Source organism: Vanessa tameamea, chromosome 14, assembly GCF_037043105.1.
Source record: "Vanessa tameamea isolate UH-Manoa-2023 chromosome 14, ilVanTame1 primary haplotype, whole genome shotgun sequence".
Taxonomy (NCBI): domain Eukaryota; kingdom Metazoa; phylum Arthropoda; class Insecta; order Lepidoptera; family Nymphalidae; genus Vanessa; species Vanessa tameamea.
This window is the reverse complement of record NC_087322.1, coordinates 7,542,459-7,555,933: the sequence shown is the minus strand read 5'-3', so window position 1 is coordinate 7,555,933 and position 13,475 is coordinate 7,542,459. Positions and strand designations below refer to the sequence as shown.

The 13,475-nt window shown below is 34.8% G+C and overlaps 1 protein-coding gene across 1 annotated transcript in view; it reads right to left on the bottom strand.

Moving 5' to 3' along the window:
- Positions 1-13,475, bottom strand: part of LOC113398597 (bumetanide-sensitive sodium-(potassium)-chloride cotransporter) — a 35,836-nt gene that overhangs the window by 4,835 nt on the left and 17,526 nt on the right. The window contains exons 7-12 of the mRNA XM_026637404.2: positions 6,427-6,535; positions 5,861-6,000; positions 1,743-1,967; positions 742-973; positions 442-563; positions 139-274 (exon numbers count right to left, since the gene is read on the bottom strand). Coding sequence (XP_026493189.2) covers positions 139-274; positions 442-563; positions 742-973; positions 1,743-1,967; positions 5,861-6,000; positions 6,427-6,535 — 964 coding nt within the window. The remainder of the gene's footprint in view (positions 1-138; positions 275-441; positions 564-741; positions 974-1,742; positions 1,968-5,860; positions 6,001-6,426; positions 6,536-13,475) is intronic.

The following is a 13,475-nucleotide window of genomic DNA, read 5'->3' as shown; positions in this document are numbered from 1 at the left end:
GCCTTTGATTAAACCACGTATACAATTCTGTAAGTAAAACGAACCGTTTATTGAATGAACCGAATTTTAGTCTACTAGAAGAATACCATAACAATAACAAGTGAATACCAAAAAAGATATCATAGTAAAAATGCTCACCGGGTTTCCGATAATGCACGATGAGATAAAGTGTAAAGAAGATCGCGAAGGTGACCAGCGACATGATCCAGCTGATGAGCAGCATGATACCAATGCACAACAAGAACCCAAGCAATGACACCCACACGTTGTAATACTAGAAAAAAATACGTTATACGTTTGAGTATTTTTTATTTTATTTTATATGATATAAGTTGGCGGATGACGATTCAAAAGTGCTTGTAAAAGCCTACTTGAATAAAGTATATTTTGATTTTGATTTTAACACTTACAAGGTTATTAAGTAAAGCAAATATGACTTACTCTAAAAGTTGGGCGCCAGCCCAAAGGACGTACAAGCGCAGCGTGAAAGGTACAGAAGTTAATGAGAGCATACGACGCCAAGTAGAAGTTTGAAATAAGCGGCGCGATCGTGTTCAAGTCAGCTGTGGAAGATCATTTTGGTTGGAACATATAATTTTGGTAGATAATTATATCATCTCACATTATTAATACATACAATTCTCGTCAAGCAGTATTTATGCATTATTCTTTTTTATTAATTAAAACGAGTAGTAATTTTTGTTGATAAAATTTTACTTTTTTCATTATAGATTTCATTACCTATCAGTAAGAACATGAGCGAGACGAAGAATGTGAGCACGTATCCGCGATAGGGCTCGCCGTGCTTGCCGTAGGGCTTAGAGAAGAAGATGAGACCGGGGTAGATGCGGTCCACGCCCAGAGCCTGGATCAGGCGCGGCACCGACAGCAGGTTGGTCAGCGCCGTCGACAACGTGGCGGCCCAGCAGCCGGCGTAAATAAAAGGACCCCATGCTGACATCAACTGCATCACCTGAATTTGCAAGATAACACATATAATTTTGCAAGTATCAATAGGTAAAAATTAAAGCATCCTCTAAAATCTGTAATTTAATTAAATCCTTTGTACGGTGATAGAAATTGCAAGTTTCAGTATCCTTTTTTTATAGTTGTAATGGAATAGGAGTTTGTCTTCCACCTCACCTGATGGAAAGTGTAGATGAAGACGAAGGTGGTATACGACCATCCAAAAGAAACCTATTCACTCTTAAAGGCGCCAGAGTTCAACTTATCAGGAAAAATAGACCCAGGTAGGTCGTTCCAAATCTTGGCGACTCTTACCAAAAACGAGCTGTCAAACCGTTTACTTCGACTTTTGGGTATGTCAACAACGTATGAATGAAACTTTTGCCTGCGCCTAGTACTCCGATAAAGAATGAAGTTAGCTCAATCAGTTCGAAAAGAGCCGTCAAGTACTCCTTTCCTTTCTTGAAATTTACAGAACTCAGCTTAATTTATATTAATTGATCTTATTCTTGGTGGTAGGGCTATGTGCAAACCCGTCTGGGTAGGTACCACCCACACATCAGATATTCTACTGCCAAACAACAGTACTCAGTATTGTTGTGTTCCGACTTGAAGGGTGAGTGAGCCAGTGTAACTACAGGTACAAGGGTAACATCTTAGTTCCCAAGGTTGGTGGCGTAGAGGCGAAAAAAATAAATTACTTTGCCTCAAATATATGAATATAAAAAAAAATCCAGTTAGTATATATACACAGGTTACTTTTTAATAATACTTACAGAGTAGCTATTATGAAGTCCATATTTACAACCCGCAGTAGTATTAACACATTGAGAAATGCCACTAAAGTCCACAGGAGTATTGTTCATAAGTAACAGATCTGTAACGTTGCCACTGGCATCCCTTAAAGCTCCACCTCCAGCAAACAACACCATGAGTGCGTAGCTCACCATTGATATCAACAACGATAGAAGAGTACCCTTCGGAATTGCCGATGCTGGATCCTAAAACATAGAATAAAAAGAATATAGTACCCTCATAAGTTGGTAAATTAAAACAATTCAATATAAATTAATATGAATTTTATGAAACAAATAACTCGCTGCTCGTTATTACAGTAAAATGAAAAAATAAGAATGGAAATGTTTGAGGAACGTGAAGTATGAATCATTGATTTATTATAAGAAATGTATCGATAGAGGGCATGCCGCTCGCATACATTCCTGGAATATATTACACGAGTCAATATCATGTTACATGTATCTGTAAACATTAACTAATAGTCAAGAACTAAATGTTCTTGGTGGTGATCTAGGTTATAATATTCGACTTTCATAATAAAATAGACTTAACTTAACCAAAAAACAAAGTAACGAAACAACTTAAACAATCAAATTAAAAACGCAACAGTGCAAATTTCTAAAATAAAATGAATAAAATCTTCCTATAAATAGCCATGAGTCATTGACAGCCATGACTTCAATTGGCTTAAATTGATTCCCTGCGCGATCGATTCAGTGATGTTATCCAAAAAACTTCGAGGGTCAATCATTTTGACATACTTTTACGACTTTTATATGATTTCGTTTTATTTGCGACTTCTTGATTGAGTTGATTCATACATCATATAAAACTGCCTCGTCGTTCATAAGATAAATATAAATACATAGTATATAAATATTAGCTTATATACCTACAAGCCCCTAGTATTCAAATTCTTATCCCGGGACCAGTTCAGTAAAAGTTAAACTAAGTAGTACATAGAGTAAGGAAGTACTCGGTGTTACATTCACTTATCTCTAAATGCTCAAAAGCCGCTGGTGCAATATCTGATCTCTCTTTGGTCGTGCTGGATTCCAATCTTATGCTATCAGGTTGTGAGATTAGAGAGAGAATAATGACCTGTGTTTGTACCCACAGTTGTATATTTATAAATTTTCTCCGAGGTTAGTTTAAAGAATGTTCATTGTGGTCGAAAACCATTCAGGAGTACAACATTATTATAAGGACCAAAAATATTCGATACATTTTGAATAGATTATAAGTTTGTAGTTGTAAAGTATGTTAAGTTATTTACTATAAATTTAAAACATATATGCATATAAATAAAAAAATAAATAATAATAATATAAATTTTAAACATATATATGTTATGGTTAGATACTAATAACTTACTAAGTAATTGGAAAAAAAAAACAGTTTGTAATTGTTGAAATTCTTTACTTAATATTGTTTTTAACAAAAAAAACGACACTTGAGGAGTAACAAGCTTATTTCGCTTATTTTTCAATTAAGACTACAATTAGTTTCAATAGAAGTACACTTGACAGAGTGTTTGAACGGAATTATTGTTATAAGAATATAAGATGTACAACAAGATCTTCGTATTGAGATTTAATATTTTGCACATTTTTGCTATAGTGATTGAAAGTGACCGTTAGGTGAAGGCAAATAATATTAAAGTTTGCACGATGCATTTTTGTTTATGTAAACGACAAAAAATATGATATACTGAAGTCGACTAGTACTTGTTATTTCACAAATTTGAATTTATATATGAAGTAGCATTATACCTGACCGTCAAAAATTGAGGGGAATCCCATACTGTTACATTAAAAAATATTTTTATAATTTTAACTTTTTTTAAATTATATAAAACGTCACAAAAGTGTCAATTCGCTAAAATGATGTATTGCTAGCTCAATACATCATTTTGGCATTTTCTGTGAATTGAATAAAATAAATTACATATTTATTTAATCAGTGCAGTGAAATAATTATTAAAATTAGATTTTATTATCTAATTCGTTTGTTGTATTTGTTTGGAAGTCATTTCGCATCGTTTCCGATTAATTTATTAGCTGTCATCCAATTTAAAGGTTAGTATTTGTATGGAAATGCCTTATAATTGGCTTTTATTAAATTAAATAATTATTCCATAATTATTTCCTTGATTTAAATATGGATATAATTCCTATTTGATTTAGGGTACTTTTGGTAGTGATTCTGGCCACACTTCCTAAACCTTTCAAAGTTTCAAGAACTTTCGATTTCGTTCTTTTTACATTTTTACATCTTCGGATTAACACCGAATTCAAACTTCAAATTCGATATACTGAATATATCGGAGAGTTATCTTAATAGTTGAGTTTCTTAATTTGTGATTGATTATTACTTCAGTGCTTTAACATCCTATATTTTTTCAGAATATATTTATAATGGAGTTTAGAAGTTTGATAAAAACTTTATACAACACATTTCTACCGACTTTAAAAAAATGGTAAGTCTTTAATTCTTGTTTTTACTTAAATGCGTTGGTTTGCAATTCAGAAAGTCGTAGTCATGTTTAATTTGTGATGTACAGTGACTTTTGACCCCATTGGAATGATTCTCCGGAGTTGAAATCGTCATTTAAAGTAAGCAGGACTTTAAACCTCCAGAAGGTAAATTACCCACCACATAGATTTGAAATATTAAGTGTGGACGGCTGCAGTTTCCTGGTTGAGTGTGTCCAGATAGCTGCTGGTGCAACTCCAAGGATGGCATGCCTGTTCCCTTAGATATAAACAATATCCACGTGTAGCTGGAAATTTGGTGATGTACCCGCTCTAATTTTTTATACAAACTTAGTTACACTGGCCTGGCGAACGGCCAAGCCAGGAGCGATAACTCACCGATATATTCAGTATATCGAATTTGAAGTTTGAATTCGGTGTTAAAACGAATATGTAAAAATGTAAAAAGAACGAAATCGAAAGTTCTTGAAACTTTGAAAGGTTTAGGAAGTGTGGCCAGAATCACTACCAATAATACCCTAAATCAAATAGGAATTATATCCATATTTAACGCTCCTTAATGGATGTCATGATATGTTAGTTTATAAATGTACAGACTAAAATATAAGTTTTATGCTTCTAGTTCTAAAAATGACAATACTTTCAACAACTTACAACCTTTCATCCCCCTTTTCAACCCTTTACTTTTTCAAATAGCACTTTTTTCCAAATAAAAAGTAGCCTATGTTCGTGCTTTCCGAACATCGAGTCGGACTCGGATCAATTCGCAATCCACGTGTACGAATATATAACAATCTCTGAGCAGAATGTCGACGATCTTTGTTCATTTGTTTTTATTTAATTTATTGATTTATACATACATATATTATGTATTATAATTCATAAATATCAATACATATTATGAATTGCAAAGAAAAACATATTCAGAGCACATATTCATAATACAATTTAAAGATGTGGTGTTCAAAGAGTTTATAAATAATAAATCTAAACTCTAATCTAATCTGAACTTATTATCCATTGTCGATTAAAATATTATAACTTTATTGCTAAATATTAAAATAATATTAAAGACATAAAAACCTATACTACAACATGGAATTATACGAGCTCACTCAGAAGTAAATCATAATGCAATAAACATGACCAGTAGGCTAGTGGGTACGTGTCCTACTTCCCGTCCCCTAAACAGGAGACAAATATTGACGGAGACGGCGGAGTGGTCGGCGTGTAATTTTGGCGCCAACGTCATTCGTAGCAACGGACATAGCGCCCAAACTCGATACATGTACTAATCGATGTTGTTTACACTTTCGATAGTTTGTGAAGTATGTAGTTTTTTAATGAATCTATGATTACTACTATTTTGTAAACTGTGATACAATTTATTGGCTTATTTAAAACTACTCACAATGTTTACCTACTTTTTATTTAGAGAGAGCCGTAATGTAACGTAACATAATTGTTAAATTTTAACAATTACATGGTACAGAATTATCAAGAATTTTGGTTCTAAATCTAATCTAATCTAATCTAAGTTCTGTTATACAATTATTATTGTTAGGTTATATGATAATCATTAAAAAATGTATGTATCATACCTTTAGATCTCCAGAGATGTTAGCGCCAGCCTGAATCCCAGTGACGGAGGGAAAGAAAATAGCGAAGACGCTAAAAAAGTCGTGGTCAAGACCTTCGCTGAAGCGGAAGTTCGGTTGGAAGTTCTGCGACAACGTCTCCGCTACGAAAACAATGCATTGTTTAATATAAACGTTATTTCTATTAAGTAAGGAATGACCAAGTCGTATATTGTATATTGGGCACACCTAATATATTATATCTCAATAAAAAAAGTCTTAAACATGGCAGTGGTATTGGATCGTATAACTATTGGACGTCATAGGAATATCCGACGATTAAATAGCACAGATAGCGGGGTGCGTATCCGAAAAATAACTTTGACACCATAACCTTCATACAATCATTTTTCAGCAAATTTGGAAAACATCAATATATATTTTTTTCTGATAAATAATATATGCTTTTTATGCAAACCCGTCCGTAGCAATTAAAACAGTAAGTACTTTATATTTAATTTAATAAATGTTATTATATATATTTAAAATCATTGTACCTAAAAATTCAATCTTCATTTAAAAATGCTTACCCGATAGCCCAACAAATCCATTAGCGATTTCACCCAAATCCCTCGGTCCCATCAATGTGCCTACTACGAAATCAACCATGGCTCCAACAATAATTGCTATTAGAAAATTCTGTGAAATATAATAAATTATAATTTAATACAAGTGCTCACCGAAACATATATGTAACAAATAGTACAAGTTTTACATAACAATAAAACTTGTATTATTGAGCAGAGACGATACACAGCATCCGTGAGAGTGCGTTGTCTCCTTCCCTTTCCGGTTTTTTATTTTTGTATGGGGATATAACGTCACGTCCGTCCCACTCCATTTGTTAGGTCCCAGGGTGGCAGCTTGCCATTTTGCTTTTATAGAAGTCTCTCATCAGGAGCCCTTATTGGGATGCTGTGCATCGTCTCTGCTCAATAATACAAGTTTTATTGTTATGTAAAACTTGTACTATTATTTGGCATGTGACGATGCACAGTATCCGCGCGAGATGTGTTTATATCTCCTGGTGACCATTAAACGATGCTATGTGAAAACTGAGAACATAAAATAAAATCTGTATATTTGAGAATCATATATATTTACTTCGACAAGATGAATATAATAATCAACTGAGTTATATAATATAAACTAAAACAATCCAAATGTATATATTAATTTCAACAGAAAACAAAACGATAAACACAGGTGTTTAAGAAAATTAAAGATATAGATAATTAACGAATAGTAAATTATTGAATAATCAATATATTAATCTACAGGTTCAAAATTATTTGAAAAATTATAATGAGATGGTTTCGAATTACTTATTATCTGTTTACAATAAAACTTAAGGAAAGTCTTTTCACTGCGCCAATTTCCTCGCGCTAATATATCTTCAATAGAAAAATGTTCAAACCAATTTAAGGATGCGACGGCAGAGCGGAATCTGTCTGCCGAAGCTACAATACCTGCATCTTTAAAAACTAACTTTACCCAACCACTTATCACAGTACGAGAAGCTGCTCGGTTCGAACCTCTAATTGTTATAAATAGGGAACTATCACAACTGGGCGTACGCCGTTCATTGCCTAATTCAATCACTTTCCTTAACCAGTACACCGGACAAACCATGGTACATGAATGTCTTTTCAATTTCCAACCTGATTGTCTGTACGTAGCTGTATCAGTTTTAGAGCCAAATGTAGGATGTAAAACTATATAGTCACCGAAATCAAAGTAATGGCGTGAATCTATTTTCAACAATGTAAGGTCATGAACACGTTTACCAGATGCGAGTAACAAAAGAGATGCTAATCCTCGTGAAGCCTCAAATAATGAATTTGTGGCTGGTGGATTGTTCTTTAACCAGACAATCAAGTCATTTGGATCCCAAATTGGAGGTTTTATTGTTTTTGGGCTACGGAGAGAAATAGCTTTTAAAATATGCTTGACTAAAAAATGTAAATTCAAATTTTCATTATTTAAAACTTTTCCAAATGTAAGAACTACTGATTTATGTAGGAGAATAGTAGGATAAGTTAATTTTTCTTCTAAGCTCAAAAAGGCCAAAAATCTTGATAAAGTAACTGCATTCCGATGTTTAAAATCAAAATCATTTAGCTTACACCAATTCACCCATCTAGACCAAGCGGGTTTTTATGTTTTAAGCGTAGACTCCTCCAACTAGACTTAAGCAATCACTTTTCAGCTTGAGTCCAAGTCTGAATTATATCTTCCCAGCCCCAATTTCCAGACGAAAAGCTCTATGTTTTGAATTCGGAGAGGTGGCAAGCCCGTCGTTCGTTCGTCGTCATCGATCCACCAGCACTTGAGATAACCGTTGGATTTTCAAAGGTTTGCATAATACTCGCCTGCGGAGATCCGGAAACCAAAATACTCTCTTCCACATTGGCGCAACGATCAAAAAGGTTCCTTGAGCCGTGTTGAGATGTTGCAGCACGCGTGGGATGAGACTCAGCGGAAGTAATACCCACGCTAGCTGAAGCCGCCATGGACGACTGAAGGCGTTGCAAAACAGAGCTGAGGAATCCTGACAATTGCTCGAGACGTAATTCTGTACTACTCTTGTTTCTTTTGTGGCAAACAAATCTATCTGTGGTACTCCAAACCTGCGGAATATCAAATTGAGAGCAGGTTTCAATAGGTGCCACTCGGCTGCTTGTTTTCCTCTCGATAGACGATCGGCGATGTCGTTTAATTTCCCAGGAATATACTCTGCTGTCATCGTGATATCCCACTTGTCCAGGTAATTTAGAAGCTGGTATGTTTGGTTGAGAAGAGCTATCGACCGTGTGCCGCCTTCTTTTTGAATATATGAGATAACCGTTCGATTGTCTGACTGTAAAATCAGATGACGCCCTTGTATTTAATGTCTTATAGCTGCTCTTATGGCAAATATTTCTTTGCGGTTGCAATGCTTCTGATCTTTTCTCCATTTGCCTGACACTGTCTGATCGTCCATTTGAGCTCCCAATCCAAAATCTGCAGCATCTGTTTTCCGTCAAAAAATGATGGATCAGTTTCGAATGCAACGTTGTTTTTGGCTGCGACATCTCCAACGTCCACCATTGAAGATCTTTCATTACTGTAGCTCGCAAGTTCATTTCTTTCATTGATGATCTCGCTAGCACCCTGGACTGTAACTGAAGCTGACGGCAGTGTAATCTCCCTCAAGGGACTACAAAATTGGCGAAATTTAGGCAGCCCAAAATACCTTGCGCTTCTTTGAGTGATATTGTACGTTTCTGATTCAGGCGATATGAAATTGACAATATCTTGTCTATCTTTTTTCTTGGAAGACTTTTGAAATTCAACTTGGTGCTCCAAACTATTCCTAAGAATTCCACTTCCTGAGTTGGTTTGATTACAGATTTCTCGTAGTTGATAGTCCAACCCAGCACTTTGTTTATCGCCAACTCTACTTAGGATTAAAGAGCTGCTTCTGATTGATTCGCTATTAAGAAATCGTCTAAATAAACAACCACTCTCAAACCTTGATTGCGCAAATGTTGTGCCATCCAGTTGGTTAAGGCAGCAAAGTTCTTCGGAGCGCAAGATAGTCCGAACGGAAGGCAAGTCATTTGTAGAACTTGTAGATTGTAAACTAGTCTTAAGAACTTTCGATGGTATTCCCTGATCCTTACATGCAAGTAGGCTGATGACAGGTCGAGTTTTACCATCCAATCGCCCTTTTGTAGAAATCGGGGTATTTGGAAATGTGATATTAGTCTGAAGGGTTTGTGTGCAATGTACTGTTTAACCGCTTCAGATTGAATATTGGCCTGTTTGAGCCGTCGCTCTTTTTGACTAGAAATAGTTTTGATAGAAAACTGGGTACGTGGTGATTATGACTGACCACTTCTAGAACCCTCTGCTTCAGTAATATTTTTACTTGTTCGGTCATTTCTCGTGACAGTGGCGTTTGGAAGCGATCGAGAACCTTTGTTGAAAGACTGGTTAACAATGGTTTGGAGGTAAATGGCAGACGCATTCCCACAATCATATCGAGAAGGGCCTTCGGAGCTCCAAGCATCTGCCACTGCCTTCGATGCGCTCGAAGGCAGCCCCCGTAAAATTTGTTGCGGGGTGGCCAATAGTCACTTATTAAGCTGTCTCTTGCTCTGCAGTTTATCCTTTTTAAAGGGCTTTCTATTTTTGGGGTTATACTCTTGTCTTGTAAAACCCGCGTGAGATTTAGACTTTTTTGTATTCTGGTAATCGACTCTCGAACGGATGGATTAGAGCTTTCCATGACGAAATCTGAACTATTCATCTTTTTGGTAGATTTAATAAGAGACTTGTTATTACTCTTAGAATCTCTTCCTGTATGATACCATGGACGCAACCACTTATCAATACCGCCCGTAGTTTGAATGTAAATCCGAAGTTGATTTTAATCAAAAAGATGATTAGATCTCGGAGGTATTTTACGCAAACCCTCGCGAAGGTTCTTATTTGGCAATTCGTTCAGGATACGCTCCCGACAATTTTCAATATATTCGGCACGCTTACCACAGACCATTTGCATAATATCTTCATTAATTTTGTGAAATTTTGAAGTTGGTTGAAATAACTCACTTACTTTGTCAAAAACATTAGTTGCAGACAGCATCGTGTCGGCGAAGGCCGCCCAATCAACTAAACATTGCAAATTTTTGTTAAGAAGCTCACGCTGTGTAATTAACATGGCTGCCAGTGCTTTTTCCGAGGATGCTAAATAGTCTTTACCCTTTAAAAATTGCCGGAGTTCATCATTCACCTCTAGATCCATAAATTCCCGGGAAGCAATATGCACTTTTAAAGGGTCAGCATATCGTACATCCTTCCACGAAATATCCCCGAATCTTTGCAAATTTTGGAAAATTTTTACGTGCTCGGGATCGGCCCGAGGCACCTTTGGGTCTTTTACTGAAGTATTAATTCATCCTAAACTCAAAAGACAAGGGGTATTGTTTGCGCCAGATGATTCAATTACAGGCCGTTTCAAATAAAACGGTGGTGCTGACGAACTTGCTACGGGTTCGAGTGCCGGAGCAAGTAATTGAGTTATTTGGTTATTATCCGGTGGAAGAGAACTCAATAAATTAATCGAAAGCATTGGTGCCTGAGATGCGGGTAGATAAATATTTTGCAATAAAATATTGGTAAGCTCACTGACCTTGTTTGTCAAAGCATCAAGCTGATTCGAAGACCTGACCCGCTTCCTCCGTCTACTGTCGGACTCACTGTCAGAGGAATTCGAAGAAGACAAATTTGATTCGCTTCCAGTTCCTTGTCGTTTCCTTGTGTTAGACGCCGGTTCTAAAACCGGCGCTTGCATAGACCGGTTACTACAATCAGCGACTTGCTCGAAACCATTATGGTCCAAGCGCACATTTTCCACTTCACTTTCACTACTCATAATAACAATAGCAGAAACACTTGTTAGCACAATAGAATATTTCTATCTAAAACACCGAATTAATTACAAAAAGAACACAACTTTACACACTGAGCAAAAATTGATGTTAACGCTAAGAGAAGTAACGACGCTATGAAAGCAAAATGGCAAGCTGCCACCCTGGGACCTAACAAATGGAGTGGGACGGACGTGACGTCATATCCCCATACAAAAATAAGAAACCGGAAAGGGAAGTAGGCAACGTACTCTCACGGATGCTGTGCATCGTCACATGCCCAATAATATATACTTATTGATAATATTACGGCTCTCTTAATTTAAGGTTATGAAGTAGCGGTTTAAGGGTTCTGGACAACCACTGTAAAATTAATATACTGAGAACTTTAAATTATTAAATTAGAGTTGCAAAAGATAAATATGATAAATTAAATGCATTAAATGAAATCGACGCTTGATTTGATTTACTCTTACAAGCACTTTAAATCAACATTTTACAGAATGGTATTAAATGTAGAGCTACCACCTGTTCGGAATGTAGGTTTTTCCGTGAAGAACTAGCAAGTAACTCAATAGTTACTCTTTTCCAACATTTTAAATACAAATATGCTATGTCAATCAAATACAATTAAATTTGTATAATATAACCTGTCTGCTCAGCAAGGAGCTCTACGTTTTTTAACATCTAGATATATAACCTCGTGTGGATTACTGTGCTTTATTTATTTTAAAAAAAAAAATCATATGAAAGTAATGGCTGGACACACTTTTGTCTATTAAATTCTAGGGCTGCAGTCTATTGCACTTCAAAAATATGCGAACATATACTTTTGCATATGATCGGCAACATACAAGAATAATTTCATTGGATCATAAACGTTTGTGCAGACATCTACGCTAGTTAAGGCTATCAATCAATTACCAGAAACCTAATAAAGAAGTTATTATAGCTATGATCTCTTTTGTCAGTCAAATATGTTTTAGAGCTAAAACATTTAGCCAATTATTTAGAGATACAATAGTTATAGATTACAAATACAATTAAATTATACGATCGAATAATAACCGGATAAAATACTATAAAAGAGAACGTTAAATATATTATTTAAAATAAATTAAACGAAAAGTTGTGGTGTTTTATGGTTATTTGAATATAAATATATTTTTTATTATTTAAAGATATTTTTTAATTAAAATATATTTTATTAAATTTAAAGCATTTTATTAAAAAAAAAAAACTAAATAAAATGTGTGTCTTAGCTTATCTGTTAATAATTATTAAACTTCGTGACGCTTCCGATGATTGTATTAGTTTCGATATTGGCAGTGGAGGTATAATAGACGTCACTACCAGCAAAATAGCGAAAACCGTTATTTATATAATTATATAAAAATGAAATTACGAATGGTAATGAAAACAGCATACGTAGAAAAAATTGCTTTAATCAAATGATGGATTTTCGTCCCCATTGGGCCGTTTCAATTCACTTAAAAAGATAATTTTTTTCGAAGGTCGTAAAGTAATTAATTTAACGTCATTATAGATAATTATTAGAAGTTTACATGATTGAGATATTTATTTTTGGTGATTTTTGTTTACATAGTTTTTAATGTACATATTAATTAAATGGTATATGGGCTGTATAACATGCTTTAATCCTTGAGAGTGGAGGAGTAAAATTATAAACCAACTTTATAAAACAGCCAAGTTTGTTTTTATGATCAAAAATTAGCGCGGTTTCAATTACGAATTAATATGCCGTACTAAGTTATAGCCCGTCAATGTCCTAACACAGGTTAGAGACCTTTTTCTAGTTAAAAAGAAGTTTTAGAAATTATTTCCCTTCGAAAAGAGGTCTTTGCGGGTTTATTAAATTCATATGTGGTGGAATTTCATCCGAGACTTTTATTGCGATGTTTTTTCTTCACAGTTATAAGACGTTTGGTATAAGAATAATACGTTTGTTAATATACCTAAAAGATATTCTGGGGCAGTATATGTCCTAATATTATACCGAAAAAGATCTTATATGATAAAAAATCTCAAACTGAGAAACTAGTACTTATGCATACATATATGATGATTTCAAGCAACATGTGTATAATGTTCTTTGAAGGTTCAAGTTACGTAGCTCACGTGAATCGTAATCACTGCAATTA